Source organism: Lactuca sativa, chromosome 4 (assembly GCF_002870075.4).
Source record: "Lactuca sativa cultivar Salinas chromosome 4, Lsat_Salinas_v11, whole genome shotgun sequence".
Taxonomy (NCBI): domain Eukaryota; kingdom Viridiplantae; phylum Streptophyta; class Magnoliopsida; order Asterales; family Asteraceae; genus Lactuca; species Lactuca sativa.
Window position 1 is genome coordinate 373,368,664 of NC_056626.2, and position 22,820 is coordinate 373,391,483.

At 33.8% G+C, this 22,820-nt stretch overlaps 4 protein-coding genes across 5 annotated transcripts; 3 read left to right on the plus strand and 1 right to left on the minus strand.

Annotated features, from left to right (window-relative positions):
- Window positions 1-369: 369 nt before the first annotated feature.
- LOC111893917 (uncharacterized) lies at window positions 370-2,329 on the plus strand. Its single transcript, XM_023889997.3, has 5 exons — window positions 370-817; window positions 910-996; window positions 1,180-1,329; window positions 1,536-1,733; window positions 2,054-2,329. Exons 1-5 carry the CDS (start codon window positions 584-586, stop codon window positions 2,153-2,155), a joined length of 771 nt encoding a protein of 256 aa, XP_023745765.1. The 5' UTR covers window positions 370-583; the 3' UTR covers window positions 2,156-2,329.
- A 279-nt stretch (window positions 2,330-2,608) lies between these two features.
- Window positions 2,609-5,832, minus strand: LOC111893925 (vesicle transport v-SNARE 11). Of its 2 annotated transcripts, none has more exons than XM_023890003.2 (6): window positions 5,638-5,832; window positions 5,357-5,466; window positions 4,876-4,934; window positions 4,604-4,792; window positions 4,310-4,480; window positions 2,609-2,940 (listed from the first exon to the last, which is right to left on the minus strand). In XM_023890003.2, the coding sequence occupies exons 2-6, from the start codon at window positions 5,448-5,450 to the stop codon at window positions 2,788-2,790; spliced, it is 666 nt and encodes a 221-aa protein (XP_023745771.1). In that variant the 5' UTR covers window positions 5,451-5,466; window positions 5,638-5,832; the 3' UTR covers window positions 2,609-2,787. The 2 variants fall into 2 exon arrangements, with proteins under 2 accessions (XP_023745771.1, XP_023745780.1); XM_023890012.2 differs by having other exon boundaries at window positions 5,357-5,503.
- A 6,783-nt stretch (window positions 5,833-12,615) lies between these two features.
- On the plus strand, window positions 12,616-13,961 carry LOC111893743 (uncharacterized). Its single transcript, XM_052771256.1, has 3 exons — window positions 12,616-12,899; window positions 12,987-13,327; window positions 13,483-13,961. The coding sequence occupies exons 1-3, from the start codon at window positions 12,616-12,618 to the stop codon at window positions 13,959-13,961; spliced, it is 1,104 nt and encodes a 367-aa protein (XP_052627216.1).
- A 1,696-nt stretch (window positions 13,962-15,657) lies between these two features.
- LOC111893907 (CSC1-like protein HYP1) lies at window positions 15,658-20,876 on the plus strand. The gene is made up of 11 exons (XM_023889990.3): window positions 15,658-15,815; window positions 16,084-16,402; window positions 17,277-17,429; window positions 17,515-17,578; window positions 17,667-17,876; window positions 17,969-18,157; window positions 18,338-18,636; window positions 19,264-19,540; window positions 19,611-19,886; window positions 20,064-20,297; window positions 20,383-20,876. The coding sequence occupies exons 2-11, from the start codon at window positions 16,134-16,136 to the stop codon at window positions 20,539-20,541; spliced, it is 2,130 nt and encodes a 709-aa protein (XP_023745758.1). The 5' UTR covers window positions 15,658-15,815; window positions 16,084-16,133; the 3' UTR covers window positions 20,542-20,876.
- The last annotated feature ends 1,944 nt before the right edge of the window (window positions 20,877-22,820 follow it).

Consider the following 22,820-nt stretch of genomic DNA (forward strand, 5'->3'; position numbering starts at 1 on the left):
TGAATACCCCGATTCCGAAATGCTTTATTCCAAAAAAAACGATCATTTAAAAAAAATGATTATTATTATTAAAATAACTGTTTATATGTGGTAGATTGAAGGTTCTAAAAAACTCGTCATGGCTCCGTCATAGCACGTCATGACTCCAAAACTTGTGTTTGCCGTCAAGCTTTACTAAAACGCCGTATTAACTCATATATATGTATAAAATATAATAATAGTTGAAAATACATATAAAAAAATTAATTACATATAAAATCGTCGCCTTAAATAACGCGTTAATATAAAAAAATTAATTACATATAAAATCTTCGTCTTAAATAACGCGTTACAACCAAGGTGACTCGGGGATAAAACAAGCTCTAGGTTTGATGTATTGTTTTGGTGGTGCACCCCCACCCCTACACCCAAACGCAAGCTCCTCATCCACTCATAGCCCGCCACCTAAAACTCCACAAATTCCCTTTCAAGATAATGCTCGACGTAACCACCGCATCATTTTCCGGTAGCGACTCCTTTCTCCGTCATCCTCTCCCTGTCAAACCTAAATGCACACTATTTAACCGCTGATCCTCGTATTACAATGGCGGTTCTTCCGGTACTAAGATCATGCAACTACCACCAGAGAAATTCCGCCACCAATTTCAGTTTCACGGGAGATTTGAAGCGCAAGCTACTAAAGCAAAATTGGCAGAAGAGCAAACACGAACTGTTATCAGATTCACGAAACCGATGGAGATTTGAGTGCAAAGTGTCGAATGCTTCAACTTACTCTTCGCGAATGGCTACAGATATTTATCTCTATGAAACCCCTAACGTAATCAATACTACTTCTGTGTCAGTTATTCATATGATTTTGTGTGGTTAGAGGTAGAAATTGATTTTTGTTGTGGTTGATACACGATACAGGCATCGTTCGATCAGTATTTGGAGGATAAACCCAGAGTTTTCAAAGCTATTTTTCCTGATAAGCGAAGAAGCCAACAACTAAATGACGTATGCATCTGTCTACTTTACCAAATTTCATGTTCATCAAGCTATAATTTTGTTATGCTTATTCTCTTCCTATCTGAACCCGAATTTCATCAATCATCAGTGATACTATGATATCAGTTCTGAATTTGATTGAATGTTTGCTCAATTAATTGGTTAATATGCTTCAACTTTCCTGTTTTGTAGGAAGAATGGAGAGTACATATGTTACCTATACAATTTCTTTTCTTGACATGTAATCCAGTTATTGACATGCGGTTGAGATGTAAAACAAACGGATACGATTACCCGGCTGGAGTTCCACCCCAAGTCACCAAAGTTCTTGATCTTGACATTGTAAGTTTTTTTAGATGAATCTTTTTGGGGACTGTTTGATATGCCTCTTACTGAATCCGAGTCTGTTAGACTGTTTGATAACACATTTAAAAGCCTCTTACTCAGTCTGGGCTCCTCTGATTTGTCTCTTACTCAGTCAGATTTAGGATTGTGTAGACTTTGTTTGACAATGTTGGTTATAAAATATAAATTAATTTGAATCTTAGATAAGGTGGGAGCTTCATGGGCTAGAAGATATTGTGAAGCCATCTGAATTTTCGCTTGGTGTGAAAGGGGCATTGTATCCTTTTAGACAAGGAAACCTAAGTCGACTTAAAGGTCAACTCACATTGACCATAACTTTTGAGTTACCTCCCGTGCTTGGTTTGATCCCTGAAGATGTTCGCAGAGATGTCGCGCAAACGGTTAGACCTTAAACATGATACACCAATAGCAACCTACTGAACAATTTTTTACCAATAATAGCAATGTACTTTTATTTTTACTAATAGTAGCAAAACATACTTACATTTTTCCTACTAATATGAAAATTTTAATCTTTACTTGTTACATGTTGCTATTATAAGTAAAGAACTGTAAGTATGTTCCTATTAAGTACGTTGTTTTCTATAAAGAAAATGTAGATATGTTGTTATTGGTAAAATAATTTAAGTAAGTTGCTATTATGGGAAAAAAAAATATAAGTATGTTTTTTTTTATTGTATAATGAATGTTTTGGTGATAGGTGTTGACACGATTGGTGGAGAACATGAAGGATAAAGTGAATGGTAGTTTGCTTGCCGATTATAGCAAATTCAAGAATGAACGAATGAGGAAATTAGTATAAACTATGCGCATTTGATAATTGTACATTTGATAATTGTACATTGCAAATCGAGCGAGGTTCACCATTCTTTTTGTAGAGATACTTGTGCATAAAACACAATTAAAATGCCGAGTTGTTAATTGATTTTTGAAGGGGGTTTAATAAAATAGAGAATGATGGTTCAATTTAACACAAGTAAGAGTAGATTTCATTGTACATTCTAAGTAGAAGCTCTTTCACTTCTTTTAGGGATAAAACTATAACTATGACTATGACTTTGTTGTGACTATTATTGTTGGACACTGATATCAATCTCTCATGTGTAAAATAAAATGAATGCACCCCTCATCCTCGTCAACAGACCAAACAGAGCCCTAAACAACTTGTCCAATCCAATGTAACAAAACTAAGCCATAGTGATATGTTAACAAGAACTTCCATGATGAAAAACCGATACGAAATACAAGTGTAAAAGGCATAAAAGTTGATTTTTTTTTTTTTGGAATTTCATGTTTTGAATAGAAATTAAATATCACAAATCCACAAGGAAGAGCACACATGCAAGAATAACAAAAGCCAACAAATGAGTTGGGAAACACTCTTGAGTATCAATTATCAAATAAAATAAAATAGGTTTACTTGAAATTGAAAATCTACTTCCTCAATTTGAAGTAGAGGATCAAGATGATGGCAATAACAAGAACAGCAACTATGGACCCGATTATGTACTTATTCCTGCTCATCCTTCGGGACATGTTGGTCATGATTTTTTTGCTTTTGCCTATGTTGTCATCAACTCCATGAAGCTAAATATCAGAATGGCAATACCGTAAATATTTATCATATGTCAAAATAGGTAAACTAATTAAAAAATTAGCTATAAATGAAACGTGTCCAACAACTTAAAAGTTGTTGATATGATATACTTAAGAGTATCCATATTTATTAACCTCTTGTGTAGTTTTTTTGATTTGTATTCCATTAACTTTATTTAACAAAAACTTGTCATCGTAAACCTTTCACCTATCACTGACCATTTTTAAAACTTTTTTTTAAGAAATAAATTAATTTACCCTCATCTTTATGAAATGTTTTATAGAGCTCCCTCATCTAATTTGTTACTTTTATAAGCTTTTATCAGGTCATTTCTTTAAATAAAAAAGATGATAAAATTATTACATATAGTTATAAAAAAAAACAATAAAAATATTATATAACCGTTACAAGTTAATATTTACTACTAAAGATTAAAACAAAACAAATTAATTAGTCAAAAATAATAAAGTTTTAAGCGTGAAATATAATTAAGGGAGTAACATGAAATATTATCATATGAAGGGGGTTAATTGTACAAAAAAAAAAAACATTTATTAAAATCTAAGTGAATAAGCTACCCTCTTCAATGTAAAAAACACATTTATAAGGTTCATTCTTCATACCTGACCTCTCAATTGGAGATGCTCTTAGGCTATGTACTTTTTTTTGGTTAAATGATGTCTGAATAGATGATATTTAAAAAAATATTCGAGAAAATGATGTTTAAAAAACATTTAAGAAAATGACAAAATGGAAGGAAATAATCAATGAGGGTGATTTTTAAAAAAGTTAAGACTTAAAGAGGAAAGCCTCATTTCCTTGATTCTCTTATTAAGTCATTGAGTCATTCTTTCTACATTAAGTCAAAAAATGAACACCCATATATAGCTTATCGGAGTACAAATAGAAAAAATAAATAAAAATAATCATAAAGTTTAATTATTTTTGAGACACATGTGTTTGTATCCATGTGTAATTATTACATATCATTTAAATTCAAAATTTTGTCCCATTGTCTTGTAGGCTAGCCTCTGTTTTGGAGAGGATATAGAACCTTGAATTATTTACCAATCAGAAATACAGGAAGTTTCATGTTGTTGATAAATATGTGAAAATTGTGGATTTGATTATCTTATTTGTTAAAGTTCTTGTTGTTAATGAATATAGTTAAATTGTTCAAATTGTTTCTTGATTAATCATGTTAACATAAAATTCTTGTTTTTGGTGAAAATTGTTCAAACCGTTTGTTTTCATGTTAACATAATAGTTTTATGTTAAGACCATTTTGCAGGAACGTGTTAAAATAAACAAGGGTAAAATGGTCATTTTTACTCATGTAAGTACTGTTAAAAGACATACCGTTCCATGGGCATGCAAGAGAGACTGTCGTTGTTGATTTAAATCTTGAAGAATTGAAACCCCAAGCTCTTCAGTTTCCAGCATTGTCCTTCTACTGTCTCTTACTCTACCACTTGTTTTATTCAATCTCTCTGTTGACATAAGAAGTCTTGCTTTTTGATCTGCTGAAACCTGTGACATCAGCAATTTGTAAGGCTTTAATGCAAAAACTAGCAACCTACATTCTTCATTTTAAAAACAGCAATTTGTAATGTAATTTGAATTTCAACTAAATAATAACAAAATGTTGAATACCGATGATGCATCTGCCATTCCTGATTCCAACAACTCATCTCTTGCAGCCTGATTTAAGTTGTTTGATGCAAGTCGTTTAACTTCACTCTTCAAATTATTCAGATCAGATTTGTATTCCCTTAGTTTAGCAAGGAGAACAGCTTTCACATTTGGCTGCAAGCTTCTTGCCTCAAGATCCATTTTGCGTATCTGAAGCAATATAAAAAGATAACTTTAATCTGTAATGTGTGTTTGAGAAACTATTTAGAAGTGATAACATGTAAATATGGTACCAGAGCTTCAGCTTGTTCGAGTCCAGCTGTTATTTCAGAAATTTTCTGCTTCTTTTGCTCTGCAATTCAACAATGAAATTGAAATCAACACATATGAAGCAAAAGTTAAACCGAGTTTAATGTGTGGAAGCCATGGGATATTGAAGAGTAGAGTAAGGAAAATAGAAACAAGCAACAGTAGTTACAAATATGAGAATAAATGAACAAAATTGATCCTTCACTCCTTGCGTTATCTAAACAGTAGTTGCAAAGAATAGAGTTCTCCAGAGGAAGAACAATCGATTATGTCGCTTTTAAAAAAAATTCAATAAATAGGCCAGTTGATGCTGAAGAAATCTAATTTGGTACGTATTTCAACATAACTGGTGAGGAAGTTGAAAATTATGTTACCTCATGATTCGAAGAATCCAGAACATATTATATCAACGCCAAATACATAATTGGGAAAGAAATTGTGAATCGGGTTAGGGTTTTGGCTCACCTCCATCGAGAAGACTAGCCGATGTACACTTCTTCGACAATCCAGCCGAAAGCTCGCAGTATTGGCGTTCGTAACCTTCAAATACATCACTCATCTCCTCGGCAGCAAATCTTCAATTCACGTAAACGGAATCAAACAAGAATTACACTAATTGAAAAGGAAAACGGATAAATATCAAATCTCACTTTACCTGTTAATCAATATTATAATAAGCGGATCGATTTTGATCGAGTCACGTATATGATCAACTACCAAAGCTAATTAGTACAAATAAGACGTACCTTACACTCGACGGAGAACTGAGAAATCAGATGATCGGAAAAATTAGACGGATTCTGGCAGTGGATCTAATGTTAAATTTGATTGCCGGTGACTTGCCGACTCGGGTGGATGATTTGAATTCTTCGGTATGTCTTCTTGTTCGAATGAAGGAAGGAAAAAAATAATAATTAAAAGATGATGGTAATAGAAGAAGGGACGATGGTAAAACGACCGCTAGGTGACATTGTAATCCATAAAAGCCTTGCAACGTGTTTATACATTAAGAGGCTAATTTTGCAAGTTAGAAGTAATCATCTCTAATACATAAGATTTAAATAAAACAAAATAAAAAATAAAAATTTATTGTATTTGCCTATTAAATTTTTTACTAACAAATTGAAAAATTACTTTAATATATATAAAATTTGTATAATAAAAAAATTTGCTTTAATATATATAAAATCATGTTTTTTTTTTATTATTTGAGAATGACTTATAGAATAATTTTTTTTACTTAAAAAGTTTTTTTTGCTGGAAGGTCATAATCTTTAAAAATAAAAATAAAAAAACTTGCATTGGAAATGCTTTGAATGGAAGAAAAAAAACTCATGTTTCCTTCTCTGTCTTAACCATGTTTCCTTCTAATCATTCTAGCCTCCATCAAACATCACTGCCATCTTCGACTTCAACCCTTAGACACATTGTTGCCCTCTTCGACTTTGCACAGTGTTGACGCCAACCTCGTACATCATCGCCGCCCCCATCCTACAGTGTCGCCGCCGTCGCACACCACCAGCCTTCGACCTCCATCTTGAGAACACGCCATCGTTGTCCTCATCATCATTACCATTGTGAGACGTCACCATTGTCGTTGCCTTTGTCCTCACCAACTTTGAAATCTTTGGTAAGAAGCTTTTCTCGATCTCTGAAATTGATTTTCTTTCTTCCCTAAATCGAAATATTTCTCTTTTCTAAACTTCGTAGTTTATGTTTTGATTGTTTAGTGAAAACAATTTTGCAATTGTTTGGTTTTCTTTTTTCTATGAACCGAGTTGATTTAAAGAAAAATGAATTTAGATTAAATAAGAAGAATTGATTTCTTGCATTATGTTATTATTGAAAGATAGCTAATATTATTTATACATGAGATAAGCTTGAGTAGCAAGCAAAGAACTAGACAAATAAAGAAACTAAATAAAAGGAATAAAAGGAAACTATCCTAATTGTATCTACATATCTGTATTAGAAACAAATTCCTTTACTCCCTTTAACATCCCACTTTTCAACCCAAAATTTTCATTTTTATTTATTCAAGTATATCAGAGTAATTGTATTTAAGCGGAAACATGTTGTGAATGCGTGTATGTACACTCGAACCTTGCCATTCTCAGGAATCAATGAAGTACCTGGAAAAACATGTATATTCAATTGGGTAAGCATAAAGCTTAATGAATTTCCAAAAATACCATATACTACAATACGTATACATGCATAGAAATAATGGTTCATGATCTGCCAATATTATGTGTATCTTAGACTCATGCGCCTACGTGTACTTATGGCCTACATGTCATTTCGTCAATACGGGTGTATATGTACTTATGTCCTACATGTCATTTCGTTGACACAAGTCTATGTGTTTTTACGTCCTACATGCCATCTCGTCAACATGTAGGCCTCTAGGCTTCCGACCTCTTTGTCGTTCCACCACCATCCCCTAACTAAATCTCAATAGACTATTCAAATATCACAACCATTGCACACATAGAGACTCTACTTGCCCAATATTAAGGCGGGTAATTAAGAATTTTCGTGGCATATATCCCTTATAAAAGTTGTATTTTTCTTTCCCACGTGCTATAATATGATGTTATGTGTGCTAAGTGTGAAATTTGTGATACTTTGTGATTTTTCTTTTAAGATGTTTCAACTTGAATTATTTATGTCACAATCATTATCTGTTAAATGAGGATTAGAATGGGACACTATGAGTGATCGGAAAAGTTGCTAAAAGCTAAGTTGTTAAGTTGTTGGTGTTGATCATCCACACCATGGGTCACGAATCGGATTTACTACTCGTAAGTGACTCGGAATAAGATGTGCTTTTTCCGGTATTAGTTGCACTTAGACCACAACGTTGCTAAGTTGGGCATAGGCAATTAATTCCTTTATCCCCGCCATGCCACCAGTTATGGGTGACCCCCTCCATACCACCACATGCTAAGTCTGGCATAAGCATATTGACTTGTTCACCCGCAACTACTACCACAATGTTATGAGTGAAGACCAAAGTTTTAAGAGGATTTGGATGAGTGTATTTATCTATATGCATCCAAATATGTTGATTCTTATATTTTTGAAGCATGTTCCTTTTAAGATGTTATAAAAGAATGTAAGTTGTGTATGTTGGTATGAGTCGCAAACCTTATGTATCTCGCTATGTTTTCACAACCTAACATACTATTTTGATGTGAGTCTTAGGTGTAGAGAAATAAGAGTACGTGAAAACTGATATGATAAGTGTTAGGAGTTTTTTTTTTTTTTTTTGAATGGATGATTTTTTTTTAAAAAAGGACTCTAGCAAGGAACTAGAGAACTTAAAAACGCATAAGGAAGAAAGCAACAAATTTTGGAGCCATGAGGTTCGTTTACATTTTCTATGCACTATCCACTTATAAGAAAAGGTGACTACTATCAAATAAAACAAGTTTCCTCGGTTTGCTTCTATAAAAACCGGTGCATTTATGAACTTCCAAATGCACCACCAAGCATTCAACATCATTTTTTCAACCTATTCAAATGAAACACATCCAACCATGCTTGTAAATCACACACTTAAGAGTTGGGAAAATGTCACTGTAGCCCCACAAACTTTCACATTTTGGTTTAAAAGGTCCATATTGTTATTTTTTGGCTTTATAAGGGCATGAATTCTCTTTTTACCGGCTTTTAAGGCCATTTTCTAGAAAGTGAAGGGGTCACCCGGTCACCCCTTTCACAATCAGCCAGTTATCTTATACACATCATTAAAAAAAATCTACTCATTTGCCAGATCAGATGCCACCTAATGTATACGAACAGGAGAACACGAAATTGAGGGAGAACAACCATGTGGAATCCATCGCCATTATCATCACTTCCCCTCAAAATAGCATTCATCATTTCTTTCTTTCTTTCTCATTGCTTCTTCTTCGTCTTACTTTCCCTCAACCCCAACCCCTGTTATCATTCCATCTCAATTCCGAAAGTCAACTCCAAGAAACAACGACCACTGCCACCGCTGGAGACATACCCGCACTCCTTGGCACACCTCAGCAGGCTGCATCCATCGACCCCCAATTGAGAATCTGAGATAAGTCAAGTATCCAACAACGAACCCATTCGTCAAAATCGATCAAACACAACGCCAATTTCGAGCCGAACGTTCGCAGGTAACATAGTTTTGACTTTCCCATTGACCCGTAAGAACATCTGTTCAATTTCCGATGGCAGATGAAAGTTGCTCTTCTGATATCTGTACTTCAAATCCGATTACACCGTTCACAGATCAATAATTCCAATTTTTACCTTTTAGTTTGACTTACAAGAACACCCTTACAAACACGATTTCATTCCATTGAGTTCCTGTCACGATTTCATTCGCTCGTATGACACAACCTGTGAGTTAAATTAACCATTCGGAACCCAACACATCATAAACACCAAATCCCATTTCTTCAAATCGATTTTAAGATCAAACAGCTCATCAGTCGAGTTCATTACCACAATTATTTGTATTTTCAAAACTTTATAACATCGAATCTTCATATCATCATTAATTTCATCGAATGACATAAACAAGAAACTAAATTGATGTTGAAACGAGAATGAGTAGATAGACTTTTTTAAACAAAGAATCAATTGATAAAATCAAAATTGATGTCGATAATGCCATTACTCACAAAGATCGATTCCAGAACAGATGAGCAAAAGATTTAACAATCATGGATAAGAATCATCAATTGTTATTCGTTGGCTCCGGCTTCTGCCCCCGGCCCTAAATGCCCTTTCCACCATTTCAATGACGAGAGACAGGTCAAGGACCTCATCCATACGCTTCTGCATCATCCAAAAATTCCTAATTCGATTTCATGTTAAGATACAATGAGATGGCTGATAACCTGGCATTTTGGTGAATCTAACAAACTTGGCAACGAAAATGGGTGATGAATTGGGTGACCACTGTACCCTTAGGGCCCAAGCAAGGGAACTCGTTAGTGAGTCGTTGATGTGTCATATGAGTTGGGTGAGTTGACTCTGTAACTGAGTTAAGTGATGACTAGGCAAAGAAACCGGTTGAATTGGGGCAAAATCCCTTATTAGCCGGTAAAAAGAGAATTCATGCACTTATAAAGCCAAAAATAACAATAGGGACCTTTTAAACAAAAATGTGAAAGTTCGTGGGGGATACGGTGACATTTTCCCTTAAGAGTTTACTTATTGACTTTTGGGAATAGTTTATACTATGATGTTTTGATAACACCCATAAGTTTTGGTTTTTTATCGTTCTGTTTTGGGAAATCTCCAGAAAAGTCCTAAAATTTTACCCTAATTTACAAAAAAGTCCCAAACTAAAATTTGTTTACGAAAAATCATGAATTACCGGTAAAAATGGCGATTTGACCCCTTTTTCCGGTTTACCGGTTTTATTACTTACCTGTTTCACTAAAGTCCCATTATTTTACCCTAATTTACGAATAAGTCCCAAAATAAAATTTAGAGATGATTTGACCCTTTTCTTTATGTAACATACATTTTATCAGTTTCATTGCTGACTTAGACACCTAGTCATTAAATTAACTGATAAGATAGATACGATGGGTTATATAATGCTACATTTACTGTACAATTTGATATCCATCTCATCGACTCGTTTATGACTATGCATCTAGGTTGGCAAGAAACCAATAAAATGTGTGATTCTAGGAAAAAATGGCAGAAAATGAGTTGATGTCTGAAGAGATGGATATATTGGGTTACATAAAATTAGATTGACAATTTGATATTTCTTATAAACGTAAAAATAAACGCAGTTGTTGATAGTTTATGTAATTATTATAGTCTTCGTTGGATGCGTTTTATTTCCAAAAAATATACAATACATCAGGATATCAAGTTTTATGCGAAACATAGCATTATATAACTTAACATATCCATCTCATCATCTCATTTAATGACTAGGCATCCGGGTTAGCAATGAAACCGATAAAACGTATGTTACATAGAGAAAAGGGTCAAATCATCACTGAATTTTAATTTGGAACTTATTCGTAAATTAGGGTAAAAGAATGGGACTATAATGAAACAGGTAAGAATGAAACCAGTAAATAGGGAAAAATGGGTCAAATCGCCATTTTTGCCGGTAATTCATGCTTTTTCGTAAACAAATTTTAGTTTGAGACTTTTTCGTAAATTATGGTACTCCCTCCATCCCAATATTATTGTCCACAGACAAAAAATACACAGATTAAGAAAGCATTAATTACCACTAACTTTATACAATAAAATGACAATTTTGTCATTACTTTGCATTTAATGTTCCATTAAATGTTTAGCTGGTTAAGTAATAATGAGGGGGTATTTTGGTAAAAATGTTATTTATTTTTAGAAGTGGACTATTATTTTGTGACAAATCAAAAAGGAAAGATGGACTATAATATTGGAACGGAGGGAATAAAATTTTGGGACATTTTTGGAGATTTCCCTTTTGTTTTTATCTAAACTATTTCCGCAATGCTACTTTTAAGTTATAGTAGTAGTTTTTTTTAAAGTATGCTTCTATTCACAATGACCAAAAGTGAAAGGTGTTTCATACATCTTTATTATTTATAAAAAAATTCAATCTTCTACATGTCTTTTAAAATTATTTTACATATTTCAACTGACTTATTAGCTAGTTTTTCAAAAGTCATTTTTTTTATTATTTAACAACTAGTTTTTCATCTTTCAACTAAAAACTAACTATTAAATTGATCTTCCAAACATAGTTTTATTCGAAAAGAAAACATCACCTACCAATCATATATATTACTCATACAACATTTAACAAAAAACAACCTCCTTAATAAATATTAGTCGTTATTATTTATTTTATTCGAAATCTTAACTAAATTAAATTAAAATAACTTAACAAATCTATTAACAAATATAAATATATAATCTATAAATATATAATTATATAAGATAAAAAATACAGTGAGGCGTTTGCCTATTTAAGTATTTTTAATAAGATAAATTAGAGAGAAATTGTCAGAAACGTGCAAATATTTTCGGAAAAGTTACATTTTAGTTCTAAGTTTTTTTTTAACATAGAAATTTATTTTGACTCAAATTAACAAGAAAGTTATTTTTTTTTCTTTTAACAGGAAATGACATATTATCGTGTTTTTTCAAATAATCGGGACTTTTACGTTCAAATTTTTTTTTGGACTAAAGTATAACTTTTCCAAAATATTAGGATTTTTTAACAATTTCCCTAAATTAGATGCATAAATATCATATTGATTTTTTTAACAATTTCCCTAAATTAGATGCATAAATATCATATTCTCAATATATTACGAATCATATTATGAAAAACAACGTTTAAATTAGGGTGCCAAAAATCCCAATGGTGCCAACCCGAACCACTACCGTATAACTATATGTTGGTCGGTACTTGATTCTCAATTCCATTAGTCTCTCGGGTGTGGGCAACGCCATTCAGGCGTTATCTGATGTGGCAGCGCCATAACGGGGGAACACCGCCCCGGGTAGCCGTTATTACGCGTTATGTTACCATACGTTATCACGATCACGGGCTATAACGCGTTGAATTTTGAATTTTCGACCGTTTTTCAAACGGTAATATTAAAAAAAAATTACACTATAAAATATATACAACTTATATCATTTTTAACTACAAAAAACATAAATCTCTCTCAACAACATAATTCTTTCAATATTTCAAAGCCGAAAATATGAATCGTCTTGATCCAGCTCATCCGTTCAATGATGATAACGACGATGACGATTTGTACGTGACTATGATGTACCAGTATTATATGGATAACGTACTACAGCCAGATCCAGCTCCACTACTCACGCGACGTGCGACGTTAAATAGAGATCATGAGGAAGGGCATAGACGTCTAGTCAACGATTACTTTGCGGAAAATTGTGTCTACCAGCCAAGCGATTTCAAAAGAAGATTTCGTTTGCGAAAAAATGTTTTCCAAAGGATAGTCAACGCTATGGAAGCAAGGTATCATTTGACTCGTCTTTTATAATTTACAAAATGTCATTTTTAGATAAAATAAATAAAACTTTTGCATGTTTAATATTTAATTAGGTATGAATTTTTCCAAATGAGATATGATGCTAGAGGTAAACGAGGCTTCACAGGGTTGCAAAAATGTGTAGCTGCAATTAAACTTATGGCAATGGGGGAGTCGCCCGATTCTGTTGACAATTATATGAGAATGTTTGAGAGGAGCGCACGAGAAAGTTTGTATTTATTGACAAGAGGTGTTGTCGAAACCTTCGGTGACCAATACTTGCGCAAACCTTCGTTGCATGATATGAACAACTATATGCGGCGCATGAAGAAAGACATAGTTTTCCGGGTATGCTTGGGAGCATTGACTGCACACACTGGAAATGGAGAAATTGCCCCGTGGCGTGGAAAGGCCAGTATTCGAGCGGTCATCATGGAGCGCCTTCGTTGGTATTAGAGGCCGTTGCTTCACAAGATTTATGGATTTGACATGCTTTTTTCGGGGTTGCGGGTTCTAACAACGACGTCAACGTTCTCGATCAATCACCAATATTTGACGACCTTTTGTCAGGAAAAGCCCCGGATGCTCCTTTCACAGTGAATGGAAATGAATATAAGTTTGGGTATTATCTTACAGACGGAATATATCCACAATATTCCACGTTTGTGAAGGCGTTTCGACACCCAATAGATCCAAGAGACAAATATTTCAAGAGACGACAAGAAGGAGCACGTAAGGACGTTGAACGTGCTTTTGGGGTTTTGAAATCAAAATGGCACATAGTTGAACATGCAGCGAGACCTTATGAGTTAGATACTCTACGATATATCATGTATGCATGTATCATAATGCATAACATGGTTGTTGAAGATAAAGGACGCAATATTGCAACGTATTCGCCTACGGAACCAAGACATGTGCAATTTCAACCAGGGACATCAGAATATTTACATAGAGTGGTTGATATTCAAGATCAGCGAAAACGCATGCAACTTCGTGAAGACTTGGCGGATTACATCTATGTTGGTCACGAAGATGAAGATGAATAGTTTTAGGGCAAAAAATGTAGGTTTTATCGTTTTTTTTGTTTTTTTGTTTTTTTGTTTTTTTGTTTTTTTTTGTTTTTTTAGGTTTTTAAATGTGTTTGTGTTTTGTTGTAATTTTTTTATGTTGTTTTTAATTTAAGATTTATTAAAATTTTATTTTTACGTTTCAAATATAACGCGTTAAATAAAAAAAAACAAATTCGGAATATAGAAAACAAAACATCAAAAAAAAAATAATAATAATAATTGGTGTTATCACATGTTATTAGATGTTGCCAATTTCCACCTTGGGTGTTATAACACCATGTATGAGTAGGATGCTGACATGACACATTTTGGGTGTGGTAACATGTGATAACATGTTGCCCACACCTAGTAGTCTTAAATCAAGCATTTCGATTCTCGAGACTAGCGTTACTTGGTGCTTCGGGTTTGGGTAAGTATCGAAAATGAATTGAATTTAAAGGGACACCCTTGAAAACAAAGTAAGATCATGTATGATATTCCTACCCTCAAAACTCTTTCGTGCATGCCGGTAGGTACTTGATTCCATTAAATCAAGCATTTCGGTTCTTAGGACTAGTGGTACTCGGTGCTTCGGGTTCCGGTAAGTACCAAAACCAAATCGAATTAAGGGACACCCTTGAGCCCAACTTAGATCATGTATCATATTACGACCCTCAAAACTCCTTTGTACGACCTGAATTTTCTTCACGTATCTCTTTTTTTTTTTTTTTTTTTTTTTTTTTTTTTTTTTGTCTTGGCTAGATGTTAGGCTTAAGAATCCTTTGATTTGGATGAACATATCTTGCATTACATATTCCCAACATGGGTATTTGAAAACATAAATTTTTCGAACTTAGTTTATTATTTTTACCGGAAAGCAGAACCAACTCTGACAGTGGGCAATCCGGACGGTCGCCCAGGGCCCATGTCTCTAAGGGACCCAAAATTCCTAAAGTATGTGGTATAAGTTATATATATATATATATATATATATATATATATATATATATATATATATATATATATATATATATATATATATATATAACTAACTTATCTAAAAATGTTAGGAAAAATATTTTCTTTAAATTAGTTGTTTTTATAATATTTTGACCATATTTTTGTTTTTGAATATCAACAGTGAATTTTATAACGGTGTGTGTATTTTCGATTTAATTTTTATTATATTTATGACTTTGGGTGACCCATTTTTTATTTTCGCCCTAGGCTCACTATATCTTTGGACCGGCCCTACCGGAGAGAATGCATAAATTTTCTTCAACCTTGAACACTCATAATTCTCATGTAAACTCTTATTTTTGTACTTAAGGCGGAGTTTCATAGCCCCAAAGATGAGCCGTTGCACAAAGAAAATCGGTACTAGAATACAATTGGTACTAAAGTGCCGATACTGGTCCCGGAACCGAACCGATACCATATTGTACCTATCGGTTCGGTACCCGGTACCCAAAAATCATATTTCCAATTAATTATATTTGCATTAGAAAACAACTTCTTTACTCAAACTTTTTTCATGTTTTTCTTAACATGCATGTTTTTGTAATTTTAAATTGCTTTATAAATATACATATTTTAGTTAAATATTATTGTAAGAAATGTATTTTAAAATCAAATGTTAAAAACACATATTATTATTTTTTGTACTCTATTATCAAAAGCATTTTAAAATAAAAATTGATTAAAAATATATATTCTTTCTTACCATTTGGCGAGTAGCAGATATTGACACAAACTTATATAAGTGGTTGCACTAATGGAATCCGTTTAATGGGTAAAGCAGGAACAAAGTCGAGCTAGTAGTCGACTGAAACTTCCAAATATTTAATTCAGGTATTATTTTCATGTTCAGCTTCGAAAATGTTCAGTTCTTCGATCATTCTTGCTGTATTAAAATATCCATTTTGTTATTTAATTGCTAAATTTTTATTTGATATTCTTGGGGGATTAGGTATACAAATATCATTATTTTGCTTATATAGTGTATTCAGTCTACTGTCTCCACTTTGATATTTTTATTAATTCAAATCCAATAGTTTTATTTCCAATATTCTGATTCATATATTCTAGAGACTAATTTTAGATGTTTTCTTTGCAACAGACTTTTCTGGACCTATTAAGAACCAAATTAAGACAGTATAATTCTGAAGGATGATTCTTTCTGCTCTTTTGGTTTCTGTTGGAATAAATTTCGGTTTATGTGTTATATACATCTGTCTATTCTCCATATTAAGGAAGCTTCCAGTTCATGCTGATGTTTATGCACCACGGATAGTTGCTGAAACAAAAAATGATTCTACCTTGGAAAGGTTACTTCCTTCTTCCAGTTGGGTGAGGATGGCATGGCTTCCCACAGAAGATGAACTCCTCATGCGTTCGGGTTTAGATGGTTTTGTCTTTATGCGCATTTATATCTTCAGGTTACTAACTTTCATACCATACAGCTTGTGGAATTTTGTAATCGTATTATACGCAAGAAACCATTTTAAGTTGATATGTTGAACAAATGGCGTGTTTGGCACAAAACGTTTAAGAGTTTCTAGCTTCTATCGTTTGACAAAAAGCTCCATTTTTAACAAAAAACCTCGTTTGACACTACAAATCCAAAAGTTGTGTTTAACAAAACGTTACCAGCTACCCGCTAGCTACTATCCGCTATCAGCTAGTTTTTCTGAACACGCCCAAAGTAAGGTTATATTTTTTTAGCGTGAAATTTGAAGAATGATAACAACCAACAGTGTAGTGAGATAGGAGAACATGTTGGAAAAATGGTCTCAAAGATTCCCAATAGAGAAAACTGAATACAAGAATATACGTGGATAACTCCAAATCCGAAGAAAAACCATAGAGAAAAAATCACTATGTTACATTATTACAATCACACTGACAAATCTCTCAGAGCCAATTCCCTTAAATTACACTCACACTTTCGAAAGTTTCAACTCATGCTTTTCTACTCTAAAACATGAGAAGAAAACAAAAGAATCAAAGTACTTAGAGTTTATTTGATTGGGGCTCTTTCGGAAAACTTTGTAAATTGTAGCCAAAGCCTTCAATACTTTTTTTCTAGGCATGAAGCCAACTTCACCTTCCTACACTCTACCAATGTAGGACATATTCCTTTTTTAATATAAACCAACAAATCTAAAAAATGTCAACCGAATTTTGTTGTTCCACTTAGTAGATGAAGCATTAAGCAACTAATCTCATCTGTGATCAGTTGTAATTTTATTTCCACATTTCTCATCCTTTATATCAGATTCCAAACCATGTAATCTTTTTCCTTCATTACAGTTTGAAGGTATTCACTTTTGCTGCGGTAGTTGGCCTATGTATTCTTCTACCAATCAATTATATGGGAAATCAGATATATATTGATTTTTTCGACTTTACAAACGCGTCCCTTGAATCATTCAGTATTTCAAATGTCAATGATGGATCCAAAAGGTGATTTTTACTACTTTACCTTTTTGATTCTTCAACAGTTAAATGTTACAGTTTACTCTGATCACATTATTTGGAACTTTTAAAGGTTATGGATTCACTTTGGTGCGGTGTATGCCTTCACTGCATTTGTTTGCTATCTTCTTTATGTAGTAAGCATCCTTTTACTAATAACTACTCAATATCCTTTTCCCAGTGAATAACCGCTTTAATTATTATTATTATTATTATTATATGCAGGAGTTTGGTTATATCGCTTCGAAAAGGCTTGCATTCTACTCCTCATCTAAGCCTAAGCCCAATGAATTTACTGTATTGGTTCGAGGTGTCCCAAAGTCATCCACAGAGAGCTTAAGTGAAACTGTTGAGAAATTTTTCTCCGAGTGTTATCCTACGTTATATCTATCACATTATATGATCTATAACACTTCAAAGATTTGGAAGCTACTTGTAAGTCAACTTTTGAAGCTTTTACATGATCCGATAATTGACATTCTTGATCCATTAAATTCGTTTTCGTGTTATAATTAATGTCATTCTAGGATGATGCTGAAAAGATATATAGAAAGCTTGTCAGTTTGAAGTCCACAAAGCAAAGTTCTCAAAGGTATGGTCGTGTTGGATGTTTGGGGCTTTTTGGGCCGAAAGTTGATCTCGTGGAGTATTATGAGAAGGAGTTAGAAGTTCTAGAAGATGAAGCAAAAAAGCAACAATCGTTGCTTAACGGAAAGGCGAGTTATTTACTTTCTCACATTCATATATTATCCTCCACCTTACCCCATTCTTATGTGACTCGGGTATTGTTGTTGTATTTGTATTTGTATAGAAGTGGGATCTACTTAACTTAATTACTTTTTATACTTAATGTTAATATAACTTTTTTGGTTGGTTGATAATTTTCAATTTGGTAGGAACTTCGTGCTGCATTTGTATCATTCAAATCACGGATTGGAGCCGCAATAACTTTAAACATACAACAAGGACAAAATCCTACCGAGTGGCTTACTGATCCGGCCCCAGAAGACCGAGACATATATTGGGCCTTCTTTTCTACATCTTTTTTAACAAGGTGGATTGGGAATGTAGTGGTGGTTCTTGCATGTACGGCTCTTACAATTTTGTTCTTCATACCCGTTATCATAGTGCAAGGTCTCACAAATCTATACACGTTGGAGATTTTATTCCCTTTTCTAAAAGGCATATTGAATATGTGAGTGTTCATTGCATTTCTACCTTGCATAAATTACATATTTACCCTTCCCCTGCGATGGAAGCCTAGTGGTTTGAGGTGCATGACCTCCCACGTGGGCCTTGAGGGGGCTGACATGGGCCGCTCAGATGGTACAATTTATCATTTTTTTTTATTCCTTTCATATGGACCATAGGTATTGTTGTTGTTACCTTTTATGTATGGTGTTAAGCATGTGCTTTTTGCTTTAAGCTAAATACAAGAATTAACAACCTACTTTCATTAATTTGTATATTATATAATCCTACATTCATTTCTTTCGATTACAACATAGTCCTTTCACTTCTTTTCTTATACAAACGTTGTACTTTGGAAAATCTACTACGGTATAACACTATTGTTTCAAATTTATCTTAATACGACATTACTCTTTGCAGAATCTAATCAGTTATAGAATTCAAAATTGATTTGTATTTTGAAGACATAGCTATAACTCGGTAGATTTTTCAAAGTACAATGTTGTATACGAAGAAATGAAAGTATGATGTTATAATAAACAAATTATGAATGTATACTCGCTTAGTTCATTTGTGATCAACTACTTAATAACATCCTATAAGGCTAACACAAGTAATTTATAACTTGCAGAAATGTCGTAAGCCAGGTCATCACCGGATATCTTCCGAGTCTAATTCTCAAGACGTTTTTAAAAATTGCGCCACCTGTCATGAAATTTTTATCCTCAATTCAAAGCTATGTTTCACATAGTCAGATAGAGAGAAGTGCATGTATAAAAGTGCTATGGTTTATCATATGGAACGTATTCTTTGCAAACGCTTTATCAGGATCTATTTTGTATCGCATCAATGTCTTTCTCAACCCTAAGCAAATACCAAGTATATTAGCTGCTGCTGTTCCAGGACAGGTGAAAATATTTTTAAATATAACCCTCATGTTATCATATCATTAATTCTAACCTCTATTTTTTTTTATAGGCGTCATTCTTTATATCATACGTTGTGACATCTGGCTGGACTAATACAGCTTCAGAACTTTTACGCTTGACGCCCCTCATTTTCAGTTACATAAAAAGAATTTTTGCCACTGAAAGTGATGAAGAATTTGAAGTGCCTTCACTCTCTTACGCCAGAGAGATCCCAAACATTCTCTTATTTGGACTTCTTGGCATTACATACTTTTTCCAGTCACCTTTAATTCTGCCTTTTCTACTGGTTTACTTCTGTATGGGATACTTAGTTTATCGTCACCAGGTTAGATGGATTCATGAATTATTTGTCTATTGTCTGCTGTCCACTGTCTACTGTTTACTTTACTGTCTACTGTCCACTGTCCACTTTCTACTATCCACTTTCCACTTTCCGTTGTCCACTTTCCAGTTTCCATTGTCCATTAGTAATTGTACTGATGACGTTTTCTTCTTTGTACAGTTGTTGTATGTTTATTCACCGAAATTTGAAACTGGTGGACAGTTTTGGCCAATTGTGCACCATTGTACAATTTTTTCATTGATATTAATGCAATTGATTGCTATTGGGATATTTGGTCTTAAGCAACTTTCCTTAGCTTCCACTTTGACTATTCCACTTCCAATCATCACGCTTCTCTTCAATGGCTACTGCCAAAAGCGATTTTCACCACTTTTCAAAGGCTATCCTGTTGAGGTATGTCGAAATAATAATAATTATTATTACTATTATTATAGTATATGGTCTAGTATTATCTAATTCGCAATTACTGGTGGTATAGTTGATGACAAAGAAAGACAAACGTGACGAAAATGACCCTACAATATCTGAATTTCGTGAGAAACTAATCACTGCATATCAAGATCCAGCTTTGAAGCCGATTAAATTTTCTAGTACAACAGACAACATCAATGCCCCACTTCTTGCTTTTGAGACATGAGTCTAGTAAAACCTTAATGGTGGTATTTCAAAAAGTGGGTGGTTTATGATAACAATCAATACTAACTGCACCTGGTGACTTTGTACAAATCCAAAGTGATAAAGTTGCATTGACTTGTACCTTGTGCAGTGAAAGTTATGCCTTGCATTGGATAGAGTTTAAAGGGAAGTCTTAGCTTCAAGATTGTTTGGTCTTAGTAGATACTTGTCAGTGATTATGTGGTTCATGTGATTGTATGTTGTATTATGTTCTTGGCATGTTTGATATTAGCTTGTATGTCCCCATTGTTATATTGAAGTATATAAATTTCTATAAAATTAGTATCTTGGAAAGTAGACTTTGGGTGTACTTTGGAGAACTTAGTTTAGTAACTCTATTATTTTAATAAATCTTATGTCTCAAATGCTGGTGATTTTAGTGTCACCATGTCATTTTATGTAACTAGAATTAGCATGTGAGCTAAGGGGCTTCATAATCTATATTCTAATATGTGTACGGCTTGGTGCGGAGTGCACGCATGTATAAGATCAAATTAAAAGCCGGTTCGACGACTAGTCGGGGGTCCAGAGGCAGAGCCCATGGGTCTGGGGTTTCCAAAGGGGCAGTGCCCCTTTGGCGGGGTCTAGGGGCAACACTCCTAGCAGGGTCCAAGGGGCAGAGCCCCTGGCTGGGATGATTATGGTAAAACTAATGAAACTCGTTAGTTTTGGTAACCCTAATCCGGATTGTCCTGACTTGCTTCCAAAGCAACTAAATACGGCCTAACCCTAATGAAACCCTAATCTCGTTTAATGTATAAATGACTCTTCCTTCTGAGAAGAGGGTTATGATTTTTAGCTCTCATTTTCATTAAACTCTCACAGAATCTCTCTAGCGAATTGGCTTATGATTTCTGTGCCTAGAACCGTAAGTGTCTACTTGGATTATCCTATGCCGAATTTCTTGTAACCCAGGCATAAGGTAGAAATATCAGTTCGGAAAGTGATATCACGATCCAAGTTGGTATCTAGATCTCCACCACAAACCCTATATTTTCCTACATCAAAGGTACTTATACTAGACGAAATTTGGGTTTAGTAACTCTAGTGGAGCGATTAAAGATGAAAACACACAGAAGGATATGGTGATAGAGAACTAACCGATTGGCGTGAAGAGCTACATGCATGAATCATGATGGAAATTCTGTAATTCAATTTTTGAATCTGTATTTTTTATATTTTAATTTTAAGTAACTTTTTGATTGGTGTGGATGAAGGAGAACCTAGGTTTTATGCTGGACAGAGTGGGGGTCGTTATCCACACACGTTAAAATCGCTAAGGGTACAACATACCACCCCTAGCACTCGCTAGGGGGGTCGCTAATACTCTTTCGCTATGTATGTGATGAGAAGAAAGTGAAACATATTAACGTTGTTGATTAGAGAGAGAAAGAAATCATTGCATCTCATTGGTTCTCAATTTTCTTACCCTCACTAAAAATTTGTTTACAAATATAGTTCCATTCTCAAAACTTTGATTTCAATTAAATTGTTTTAACCCTCATTTGATAATTCTCTACAAATTTGGTCCAAGCATCAAACATTGATGGTGGTTTAAAAAAATAAAATTTGATTAATATTTGTGTATAAAACATGTTTGTGTATTAAAATAAAGTAATTTAATTAAATTAGAGAAAAGAAAATCAAAATAAAAAATAAAATTGACTGCTAGAAGTGTTACCATTCTCTAGCATATGCTAAGATTAAGTGCTAAACAAAGAAAAATGAGATGTCACTCAAAAAGTTGATACGGCAAGGTGATAAGAGTGTTGCCACTCCCCGTAGCCTAGCTTAGGCTTTGGGGAGTGGTCACACTCACCCCACCGAAAAAGTGTTGCCACATGTGCGTCACGTCAGCTTCACAACCAACCCACTAAATATTGAAAATTGTCACAACTGTAAATTTTGAGCCATGTAATCTATACATTCAAATTTATGTGAATCAAAAACTTCAATCAAATACAACATGCTAGGAGTACAAATAGTCATCAAACAATTGGAGACCCTAGAAGTTCTTATTAAGTCTAATTTAGGCTAGAACTTCCTTATTGGATCCAAATGGGCCAATAAGCTTCCAATTAGACTATTATGGGCTTAGAACCCTAATTGGGCTCTAATTGGACCCACACTTATTTATTTTAACATTTTAGGTCATGTTGGGCCTAGAATTAAATAAATTAAAAGCCTTGATACATGAATAACCTAAACTAGTCCAATAAAAATATAAAAATCCTACTACAT